Source organism: Triplophysa dalaica, chromosome 22 (genome assembly GCF_015846415.1).
Source record: "Triplophysa dalaica isolate WHDGS20190420 chromosome 22, ASM1584641v1, whole genome shotgun sequence".
Lineage (NCBI taxonomy): Eukaryota > Metazoa > Chordata > Actinopteri > Cypriniformes > Nemacheilidae > Triplophysa > Triplophysa dalaica.
Genome location: NC_079563.1, coordinates 16,055,285 through 16,066,793, shown reverse-complemented (window position 1 = coordinate 16,066,793; position 11,509 = coordinate 16,055,285). Strand labels below are relative to the sequence as shown.

At 39.0% G+C, this 11,509-nt stretch overlaps 1 protein-coding gene across 1 annotated transcript; it reads right to left on the bottom strand.

The window, feature by feature from the left end:
- Window positions 1–11: 11 nt before the first annotated feature.
- Window positions 12–8,888, bottom strand: LOC130411452 (uncharacterized). The gene is made up of 4 exons (XM_056736070.1): window positions 8,829–8,888; window positions 7,481–7,992; window positions 2,851–2,938; window positions 12–1,371 (listed from the first exon to the last, which is right to left on the bottom strand). Exons 1-4 carry the CDS (start codon window positions 8,886–8,888, stop codon window positions 1,351–1,353), a joined length of 681 nt encoding a protein of 226 aa, XP_056592048.1. The 3' UTR covers window positions 12–1,350.
- Window positions 8,889–11,509: the final 2,621 nt, after the last annotated feature.

Below are 11,509 nucleotides of genomic sequence, written 5' to 3'. Positions count from 1 at the left end.
AAATAGTAATTCTACAATTTCAATGCATAAGTAATTCCAAGAAGCAAACATTTAAACCTATTTACATAAAGGTTGAACGCAAGCAAGAAAAACTTGTTTATTTTATCTGAATATAGGGCTATGATCCTGCACCTCCTTGCGTGGTCAGTGGATGGTTAGAAGAGACACAATGACATTTAAAATGTGATGATCTGATAACAATTATGAATATTAAGAAGAACATATATAATGTGAAGTATTATATTGTGATAAATAATATTATTAGAAAGGTGGTACCATTAACTTTTTTAGACAATGGGCACACAATGAGTCTTTGGTTCACTCTTAAATTATGATGCTCCCCTCTAGCCAAATATATGGTTAGAGCCTTGATTAGTCTAACATAGTGGTTCCCAAGTGGGGGTACGGGTATTCCAGGGGGTGTGAGAGAAAATGACATTAAGGAATAAATAATGAAAATCAATAAGTCAATAAATTATGATAATAGTATTTTTATATGAAATAAGGAGTACAGGAATATGCATTAAAAATAAATTCATAAATTTAAAACCCATTTCAATTAATAAGAGATTTATAGAGACCCGGAATCAGGAGCAGGTTCTGGGCGCGAAATAATGTAAGTTAGGAGAGGTTGCGGTTAAATGTTAAAAAATTGTCACAATGACCTTTTCCAGAACTGAAAAACACTGATGTACCTTTAACTGTTATGCCTAATACTTAAGACATTTACATAGTTGCGTAAAGCTACATATAATAATGTTTATAAGCAATAAACCTGCTCGGGGGCATCAGATGTTATAACTGTCTGACTCTCATTTCACTGTATATTAACGCAAAATGTGTTGACTGGTCAAGGGGTACTTGGCTTGAAGAAATCATAAAAAGGGTACTTAAGCCAAAAAAGTTTGAGAACCACTGCTCTAACACATTTCCTGCAGAGGAGCTTTACTGTGACCACCTTAATCTGTGAATGGACTTATCTGCTTTCATTTGATCATCCAACCATGTCCAGACGACCGGAACCGTTACTTACCTCATAATTGAGTTTTTGGCCTCCTTGCCTTTCTTCCTCAGTTCAATGAATCATCGCTTTCTGATTCCCTTTGGGGCTTTTTTATTAGTTTGTCTTCAAAAGGTCAGACAAAGTATCTGTTTAAACATGACTGGTCCTAACTGTTGACTGTCACACTCCACTGATAACAGCCTGCCTGTTTCCATGGTGATATTTCATTGTCTGACTGTCTAGACACCCAGTGACACCTGACACGACAGGCCCGGGGGTCGCAGTTGGCCTGGCGAGTCAAAAATCGAAGGCTCAGCTGCCCTCTGCGTCTGGTCTCCTGATTGCTGTTAAGGTCCACAGAGACGTCCCTAAACACAGAGCAAATGCAAGAGTCTTTAAATCACTGTTGTTTCGGATGTTGTCGGCCTATTTATCACAACATAATTTTGTTTGCTTTTATCGCAATAGACATAACCATACATTCAATATTTTTGTTATTTACCGCAAAAAAAGGTAACATAACTTAGATTTTAAGAGGAAAGCAATACTTATTTAAAATAATTTTTATTTGGCTAAAATTTATCTTGCTGTCAATCCCTCGTACCCCCAAAATCTTATATTTTGATCTTTTTCTGTAAATCTGTTTTGTTCTTAAAATTCTTTTAAGTGAAATTGTCTTTTTATGTGGATTTTTGGTTCTGAATAAGCACTTTACTGTAAAAATTGCTTCACTAAGCTCTGAATTTGTGGTTGCATGTTTTTGAGCTTTAACATATTTTCACTCAAATCTATGTATTTTGTGCCACACAGTCCCAGAGTATTCATTTTATTCAGACGTTTAGGAATCCTGAAAAATGCAAGACCAGAAGGGATACAGAACGTAAACGGCTTTTAAAATATCCACGGCCCTTTGAGGAAGCCAGAGGCTGTTTGCTGAGAACCCAGCGACTCTGGCTTCAGAGGACGTTCTGTTCAAACCCATTCAACTGAGATTTTTTGTTCTTGAGAGTTTTTTTTTTGTCTTCCTGAACTGCATATCAATCAACGGTCGCCTCGTCGGTGTGGGAGAGCTTGCGAAAAGAATGACGCCACCTTCAGACTAAAATGAAAAAAGAGCGGACGAGAAAAGCAAGCAGAAAGTGCCCGCCATCCATTTCAGTCCAGTTTAATGATGCTTTGTCGGAGTTGTTGGTGTCTGGGTGTCAGAGACCGTGATTTTACCCCAGACACTGCAGCCCAGCGGGGTGCCCGGTTATATCGAGACGGGTCGAGGGCAGTCAGGTTGAGAGAACTGGGGGGGCTTGGGGTGGTTTCGGGACCCATTCAAGGTGCCTCTTCCATGGAAACGCAGCTGGCTGAACAAGATTCCCATCAGTCGACAAATAAGAGACAAGCTGGGCTCAGTCTCCCCTGCCGCATGCCGTACTGTTACCAGGAGCCCACAGCCAATCCCATAGTCTCATCGGCCTGTTTCAGCAAACAGCTCTGTTCTTTAACCAATCACAGGCCTCAGTGGTGAGGAGCACCATGACATCACACGATAATGAATCGTGAAGCTTTTCAGAAGCCGATTGGCTCTCCAAATGACGGATACTGCACCGGGAGTCAGGCTAGGGTCTCTGATGGAGGGCCATCCTTCTTCACTATCCACGTCTGTGTATGGGACTCCACTTGTGATCGGACCCGTTGTTCCCAAGCTCTGCGATTGGTTTTATTGTGCATTAGTGCTGACCCTGACCAATCACTTTCAATCACCATAATTCTCTGATTACAGGAAATATGGCATGAGACGGATGAATAGCTCATAAGTCATTTCAACCCTGGACGGGTTCCAGTGTTTCACTTACCTCTGACATCCCGTCAGTCTCTCCCTCTCTTGGTTCTCTTTCTCTCCCTTTCACATCCATAGCTGGCAATTGATTCTGCCGAATTACACTATAGAATGAAGAGACACCATTTTATTACAAACATTAGTGATAGACAACGTATACGCCAGGCAGATTAACCGGCTTATATTTCTGCCTGCTTGGCTAATTGATAAAACTGCACGTTTCCCCATGTGTCAAATTGACTGAATGTGTTGTTTATGTATATTTTTATTGGCGAAAACACAGCAAACCTGTCAAAATTGATCTTTAAAACATCTGGTTGGTCTAAGTAAATTAGGCCTAAAACTGTTTAGCATGGTATAGCTGGTATAAAACGTTCGACAAATGTTTTTTTTTTGACGTACAGTTCAGTTTTACAAAATAAAATAATCGTGAAAATATGTTTAAGAGTATCAGATTCCCTCAGAGTTAAGACCTTGTAGCACAACATCAGACCTTTTTGAATAAACTGAACGAACGTAGCCAGCAATAAATGACTAACCTTGACTTAATCCCCTCAAGTTTTTAAGACTTAAGCAAAAAAAAACGCCCACTAGAAGAGAAGTATTTATCGACATGTAAACGAACCAATCGTCGATAAGAAGTGACCTGCGGACTAGCCAATGAGATTACAACTTTGTCTTTTAGATTCGATCGCTGAAACGTCGTTCACAAACTGGTGTTTACTTGTAAAGCGATCGAAATGTATTGAACTTAATTCTTTAAGAAAAAAGTAAAGCAACATTGTGAAACTGTTAAAGGTAAATGTACTTCATCACTTACCGGTTGCGTTGTTACAAAGGACGTTGGTTGTAATCAGATATAGTCGCGCGAGGGAAAGCTGTTCGTCTGACTAACCGTCGCGCATGCGCACTACCACAATACGCACTTCATATCTTCGTGATGTCCACAGGTTTCTATATTCGGTGCATCTTGTCCACTTTCCTTCACTTTACACTGTTTTTCTGCGCACTCGATCTGGTCTGGAAGTTAAAGTTTGCGCGACACTTTACTCCGTGTTTAATACTTTAATACTAATGCCACAGAGCTACAGACAGACAAACATATGCAGATGCAGCTGTCATGATTCAACTTTCTGCTTGTTAGTAGATCAACACCATTGTAAACTATGGGAGTCACGTGCTTGTCATTTAAAGTTTGTTTTAAAGCTTTTGGAAAATGTGATTTATGTTTATTGTGGCAGACTGATTTATAACTCTTCCTTTCAATCTGAATGCATGTTGGTGTGTTTGACTCGTTGCGCTTTGAAAATAAATGAATAATGTTTGTTGTTTTGTAAAATACTGTTGTCTTTAAAATAGTTTTAATAAGTTTACTGTCTTTTTTAGCTTCCATGTGTTGTTGTTTTCTTGCAGAATATTCACCTCCCTTTCATATTTCACATTTTATATTATATGAGCATTGTGAGAATGTTTGGAACAAGATGTTTGCAACTGTTAAATATTGAAATGGTTTTATAGATGTATCTTAAAATTGTATGTTTTGAACATTTTCAAACATTTTCCACTAAAAAGAAAGTGCATTGTTTGCTATGCTGACCGTATGTTGTATAAAACACGTAATTAAAACTCATATAAAAGTTATTTACAACAATTTGAATGGCACATGTTTAAAATTAGGTTTTTCCTTGGTATTTGTTCATACATTTACCATCTTTTTTCTTCACTGCAGAAACTTTAAACGGTGACGTGTGTGAAAAGAACCACAGCCTCATTAAACATGATTTGAATTCTCCAGATTCTCTACTTGACTCTCCTCAAATGACCCGACTGCCGCAGGAACTGATATCTGGAGTTTAAGAGCTTCTGGTGAAGGTGACCAAAACACTGACTGAACACATTCCCTCTATTGTTCTTTTTTATAGTTCTATTAGTTACATACTTAGCCAACATGAAACGGCATTTGTTGCACATTTTTGTTCCTTAATGCAATATATTTCCAAGTAAAACCGCATGTTCAGGATAATAAAATGTTGGGAAGCACTTTTAATACATTGGGATTGGAACGTGATAATTGGTGTCTGTGGCTGTGCCTAGAATGGTATACTGTGAACTAGGGATCCACCGATAGCATTTTTTTTACCGTTACCGATTTTAACACACGGTTATCGTCCGAGACCGATATTGGTCAATATTATCACTGGTATTATTAATATTTGTCGATATTTTACAATACTAGCTATCTTTTTCTGCATTAAATTAATCCATTTAAAGGTTCTGTGTGTAAATTTCAGAGGCCACTAATGGCGATGTAGGATATTGCAACCTACAGCTCCACTACCCCCCTCTCCCTCCCATTAGAGAAGCTACGGTTGCCGTCACAGGACAAAGGCTTCCGTAAATGATAGCGGCCATTATCGGTGGTGTTGATAATTGCAATCTACGTCTCACAGGCGAACAACAGACTGAAGTTACGGACACAGGACAGAGATGTCGTTGTTTGAGACAGCAGATAGTAACCTTTGCAAGTCAAGTGACGAGGTTTAATTACAAAGAAAAATAAATAAATTAAATTTACTTAATCATCATTTACTCTTATCGTTATAGTGAATATCATTGTTACTTGTTAACATTGTGTCAGTGATTTATTCGCTTATTTTGCGTAGCATTTTTTGGCACAGTAACTTGGTTCGTAATTCACAGCCTATTGAAACGGCTTGCTAATGCTAAAGTCGTGTAATCTAACCGCGGAAGTCTTAGCAGACGTTTTTCTCATCATCACAGAGTCAATCAGAGAACTTAACACAGGTAGTAAGTGGGAGAGGAAGGACAATTACAAAGTGCTAAAAATTTACAAGGAAAAACGCTACTTCTCTTGATGATCATGCTCATCTGTTAGCTAAAGCTATCAAACAAACAGTTCACTTATATTGCGGAAGTTAGACAAATTTACCGGTCCAGTAGAAAGCTGGCAACTTCGGCGTCGCTTAGCAAACCCGTTTCCTGCTTCAGTGCCCTCCTTTTTGAAAAGAACCACGCCGATGTTTATTCGGGTTTTCTGCCGTTTTTTTGTATCGCCTTGCTGCATCGTATTTTCTCTTTTTTGACGACACAAATTGACGCTCTGTCGGGTCGTGTGCAGAGTATGTGTGGTCCGCCATTAGCGCACATTTCACTTCTTACTGCAACAAAGAACCGTTTCTATTTCTAAGAAAATTTTGTTATTGTTCTTCCTCTACTTCTGCTAATCCTTCTATGTAGTGGCTTTGCAAGCTGCCCCCAAAACACAGCCGAAGAAGAAGAACATAGTCCCGTGCATCCTTCCTTTTACGAAACGCGCTCAGTTTGTCCGTGTAGTGCTACTATAGAAACATGGCTGTGCAATTTGATAAATTACATGTAAGGGTGTGCCCGCGGTGTATATACATAAAATGGCTCATTGTAAGGTAATATAAACATTTCGGTTCATTTTGTAAGGTATTTCTTCACCACTCACAACATAGTTTTGTATTATATATTACATTTTGGTAAATAAATCCTTCAAAATGCTACACACTGTACCTTTAACATTTAAGAGAGGCACAAGTTAAGATAAAGATACAATTAGACAACGTGACAATATTCAAAGGTGATTTTTGCTATCCGATATTTCTTTTATTAACAACATTAACTCATATTATTTAATAAACTAAAGTCTGTGCTGTTACTATTTCATAATTTTGCTCAAAGAAAAACGTTGCATTATTCAGACATGCACCTCATTGCCTCGTGCAGTTCATTAACAAACCATCGGTATCTACCTTTTTCATGATTTTGCTGATATGCCGATGGTGTTAAATTGATCCAATATTGGACGATTAATATCGGTTTCAGATACATCAGTGCATCCCTACTGTTAACTGAATAAAGCTCAGCATAATGGACACAATTTTTTTAAGTGATTAGGTAATATTTTATGATGATTTTGTAACAGTAGTATGATACATTGTTGACCTGGTTTAGCAGGTCTTGTTATTTAATTTGAAATAAACATGGGTAATTTGCATGTTTAATCCAAAAAGTGCGTATAGAAATAAATTTTGATTAGTTAATCGTATTGGAAATCGAAGGTCAAGTTGACTGTGTTGCATTATGGGATTAAACATAGTTTGCTCTGTAGTCATACTATGACTGTAAGACCCACCATGTGAATTAAATTGAGATTTTTTAATAGAAGTTACATAAAGTAAATAACTGTTTATTAAGTTTTTCTTACGCAATACATACACCTCAAGTGATTCATGTCTTCCTGATTCAGCAGTGCCACACTTTCTCCAGACATGTCTCTTTAGCGGTTATGCCTGCTTAAACACACACACACGGGTCTCTTACACGCACTTGCCTCGTCTGACCCCTGGGTCAAGCTGAAGTGACTTTGAGCCCTGTATGTAACTGGGCCTCTTTGAAAGTGGGCCTCACATTCCTGCTCCCTCTAACGGGGGATGTCCTGCTCGCTTCCAGCGAGAGGGAAGTTTTTAACGTCGGGATTATTATGCGCCGTTTCCTCACCAAGGAAGCTATCGTCTCCACCCACTTCTAAAAAAGCAGACCGTCCACAAAGCTGAAAACGACATGAAGTAAATACCTGCCTCTCTGACCGCCAGCCTCACCTCCTTTGCCTCTTCCCTTCCGCCTCGCTCGTCTGCGCTCGTGTGCTTTTAGGGAGGAGGCGGCTGCTCTCCGTCCGCTTTTGTGTGGCTGTGCAGAAGTGCCGCGGTTGGGAGGAGGAGGCGGAGGGGAACAGCTGCTCCCCGCACAGAAGCCGGTTTCCCAGCCTGACGGGCAGCAAGAGGCAGTCAGCGCCGGGCCGTTTCCCCGGGGGCCCTCCGGTTGGTTCTCCAGCCTCCACAGCTCTGATTGGGAGTATTTTACGGCAGTGCTGAAACACGAAATGGACCAGAACAAGTAGGATTCTTTTCTTTCCCAAAGGCCGGGAGCTTCTGTCCTCCGTGAGTACTATTCTTTCTCCTAAAGTTGCGTGGACACAAAGGACTTTGCTTTCTTTTGAGCCGAAATCTGTGCCCGGTTGTTCTCTTTTGCCTAGCTGTAACTGTAGAGAAAATCGTCTGAAAGTGCTCTTTCCTGTGAGAAACAACTCGGGCAGTTTATCAGTCGCATTGAGCTGCAGGTTTTCATGAAAAGAGAGCTTTGTGCTTTTGAATTGCAGCTGGGCTAAAGGGTCATGGCCAGAGGCATCGGTGCTGCGCGTGTGTGTGTGTGTATACACATAGCAAATACGGATCTGATAAAGTCCTTTTTGAATCTCTGAAAAGCTTTTGTTATTACTTTTGCATTTTTGCAGGAGTTTTAATGCATCTGAAAGTTATGGGACATGGCTCTTGCTTTGAACTTTCGGCAGTGAAACTTTGCTTTAACTGTTTTTGTGACTACACACAGTTACACACCTCATATCTACCGGGGATTTCTGTACCGCTTTCACAAAGTATTTAAAGTATTTTCTGAAACCGTTATTTTGACGGACTTCTTTGCAGAAAGTAGCATTACATTTTGCAGCTCACATATGTATTTTTTTCTGAATATATATTTGTAAAGGCCCATATTATCTTTTGTTTATCTAAGTAGGAAGTCGTTTTCGATAACACAGCAGTTGGACAATTGTTATATCATCTTCAGTTATCTGACGAAATTGAATTATTCACTGTTAAGCTGTTTCTACATGTTCATGTATTCGGGAACTCGACGATGGATTCAATCTGCTTTTCATGCATTCAAATGAACTAGGCCAATAAAAACTGTGATTTTCTGCTACTTAATAATTTCTAATCCATCTGATGTTAAAATATATTTTTTGTTTGATTCTTGTGATATTTTTTTAATATGGATGATTTATTTGTTTTGGACAATCTGTTTGTCTGATGGTCTAATGCTTCACCTATTATTTTCCGGAGCTCGATTCCTGTCCGATTTTTTTCTCTCTCATATAAAGCCTTGGTTCACCTTTTCTGTTGCCCCCTCAGATGACCTCGTGTCACAGGAATGAGATGTTTGGACAGGCATTATCGGATGGCTTTCTCCTCCAAAATGCTGTTTCAGAGGATGGCCAGAGGCGTGAAGAAAGAGGGAACGCACAAAAGAAAAAAAGCCTAGAGAAAGATAAAAGAACAGCTTCGATTTAGCTCAGCTCGGGTTTTAGCGCCGACATATTTTGTGAGAGGTGGGCTGCTGTAGTTTAGCTGTCAACAGCCCAGAGAGGGAGAGAGAGAGAGAGCGAGAGAGAGAGATAGGCCACCAGTGAATCTAGTTCTCTATTTTGGGTATGTAGGTCAGTATCCTCTGAAGTAGTAGAACTGCACACCTTCTTAATGAGAACTTCTGAAGACTTTGAGGCAGATGAGATATTTTTGTCTCTCGCTGTTCTATATGAAAGTTTCTTCAGGGCAGGTCGAATAAATGGCCAGGCCTTGTGTTGAAAAAAAAAAGATGTTGATCTGACACTGGTCAGATGTATAGCTTGAATGCACTGTAAAGTACTTTGGTTAAAAGCATCAGCCAAATGGATATGAATGTCTTATCTTTACCTCAAAATTTTGGTTCGTTGTGCATTTCTACTGACCAATTGAGCACCCGGGGCATGAGCATGTTGCCCATATCTATGATATTCATCTCTAAACTACAGTACATTTCTTTATCAGGTTATTTAACCCATATTAGGGGTGTTTCATTTTATGAAGTAGAAAAACAAAATATTCAGGGCATTTTTGCAGGATTTTAGGCTTGTGCCACGATAATCACTTTTAATAAGATGCCGTTGGTTTTATCTCCTTGAGAAAACAAGGGAATATAAGAAAAACATACATGTCCTTTGTGGTCGTCTGTGTTTGGAAACGGTCATTATTTGTGTGTTTTTGTTTGGTGCTGCTGTGAACTTGAAATATTTTTTTTTGATGTTGCTCCTTCACGTTCATCAGTCATGCATAATTATAAATATATAAAAGTCGATGTGCGGCTAGATGCTGTTGAAACGGTGCCCATTCCTTCGACTCAGATTAAACAGACCTCTAGCATGTTTTTGAGTCGTTCTGCGCTGAACGTTTGTGTAGCTCAAAGGCAGAATTGGTTCAGCCCCTAATGAGCAGCACTTTTTCTTAACTGAACGATTTTCAAAGAAAGGAAAAGGACATTGTGCTTGTGTGTGTGTGTCGGCTGCGGTTCTAACGGGCTGAAAGGTGGATGCACACTTACTCTCAGGTGACAGGCAGAACGCTGAGTGCCGAACGTATTTAACTGCCTCACTGGCTATAAATTTGTCACGCTGTCATTTGCTGGCTGAAAAGCCAAAACCGCAGTTCGCCACATATCTTTATGAGCTGTGAGTTTCCAGGTGCTGTTTGGTCATACGGTGCTGGTGATCAGGAACTAGGCCTGAATAATGTCTAGGTGTTGGGTTTCTGCAAAGGTTTGTGTCTTCGACTGGCATGTTTAAAAGGTCTTTTTTTGTATTTTTTTGTCACAGGTTATAAAATGGAGAATTCGTTTTGTTTAATTAATTAAATGTTTTTCTTTTTATATGTATATTTTTGCTTGATAACTTATGTATGTTGTTGAGACTCAACACTTTAAATGCTTTAAATATTGACCTGTATGAATAAATTCTGATAAGGGTTGATTAAACCGTTTGACAAAGTAATCATTTTAAATGAACAAAATCCTTGGATTGCTACATTTTGTGGTTATCTTTTTATCCAGCGTATCCTGATTTAAGACATTTTTATTATCAAACATAAATCCCTGTCATTGTTTTTGGAAACATAAATCTTTCCCACTTTCGGGCTTCAATTTATTTGTTCAGTCAGACTCTGTCTAAAAACAGTTTTCACTGTTGAGGGTTCCAATCCCGGTTTTAGTGTGATTTATAGACAGACACACACACACACTCTCATTTTGTTATCAAGAAATGGCACTAAGAAGCTTTCTCTCTCTCCCTTTTTTCTTTCTCTCTTCCATACACACAATTGGTGTCCTGGAGGGCTGTAAAGGAGGTGATGTCATGTCTGAAGTGAGACTGTGTGTATTTGCTCTGATCCGTCTCTTATTCAGGACCGTTGAATTGCTCGGGTCGCTCTTAAAGAGAACCAGCAAAACCCCTGAAATCCCCAACAAATTCACAGCTGAAAGTTCCGTACTCTGTTCAAATTGAATTTAACTTGAGCTTCTATAAAAACGTGAACCTAGTGGTGTGTGCATGTGGCTTTGTACCTTTTCCTGGATGATTTATAAATATGAAATTTAATTCATGAAATGAAAGTCTGTGGGTTGAAAAATAAAGGAAATAGAACGATATGAAAGAATGTCATAATAATCCTCAAAAGCTGTTAAAGGTGGAAATGGTTTTGCATTCTCAGCTCGATTTAATCTCGAACACTAAACTAATGTCAACATATTGAATAGCAAAGTATTTAATGCCAAAAAGGAAAAAAGATATCAATCTCTAATATATCCTGTTAGAGGGTTTTTCTTATTTGCTTTAATTTCCTGATGCCAGCTGCACAAATCCCTTAAGAAAAGGTTTGAGTGATAGTAATCTATAACTAAGAGCTTGAGTTTTGATACAGCTGGGAACTTGTCAAATCCAAAAATATTACCATTTCCTCAAACTCAAACAGAATTTGTTTGGTTTG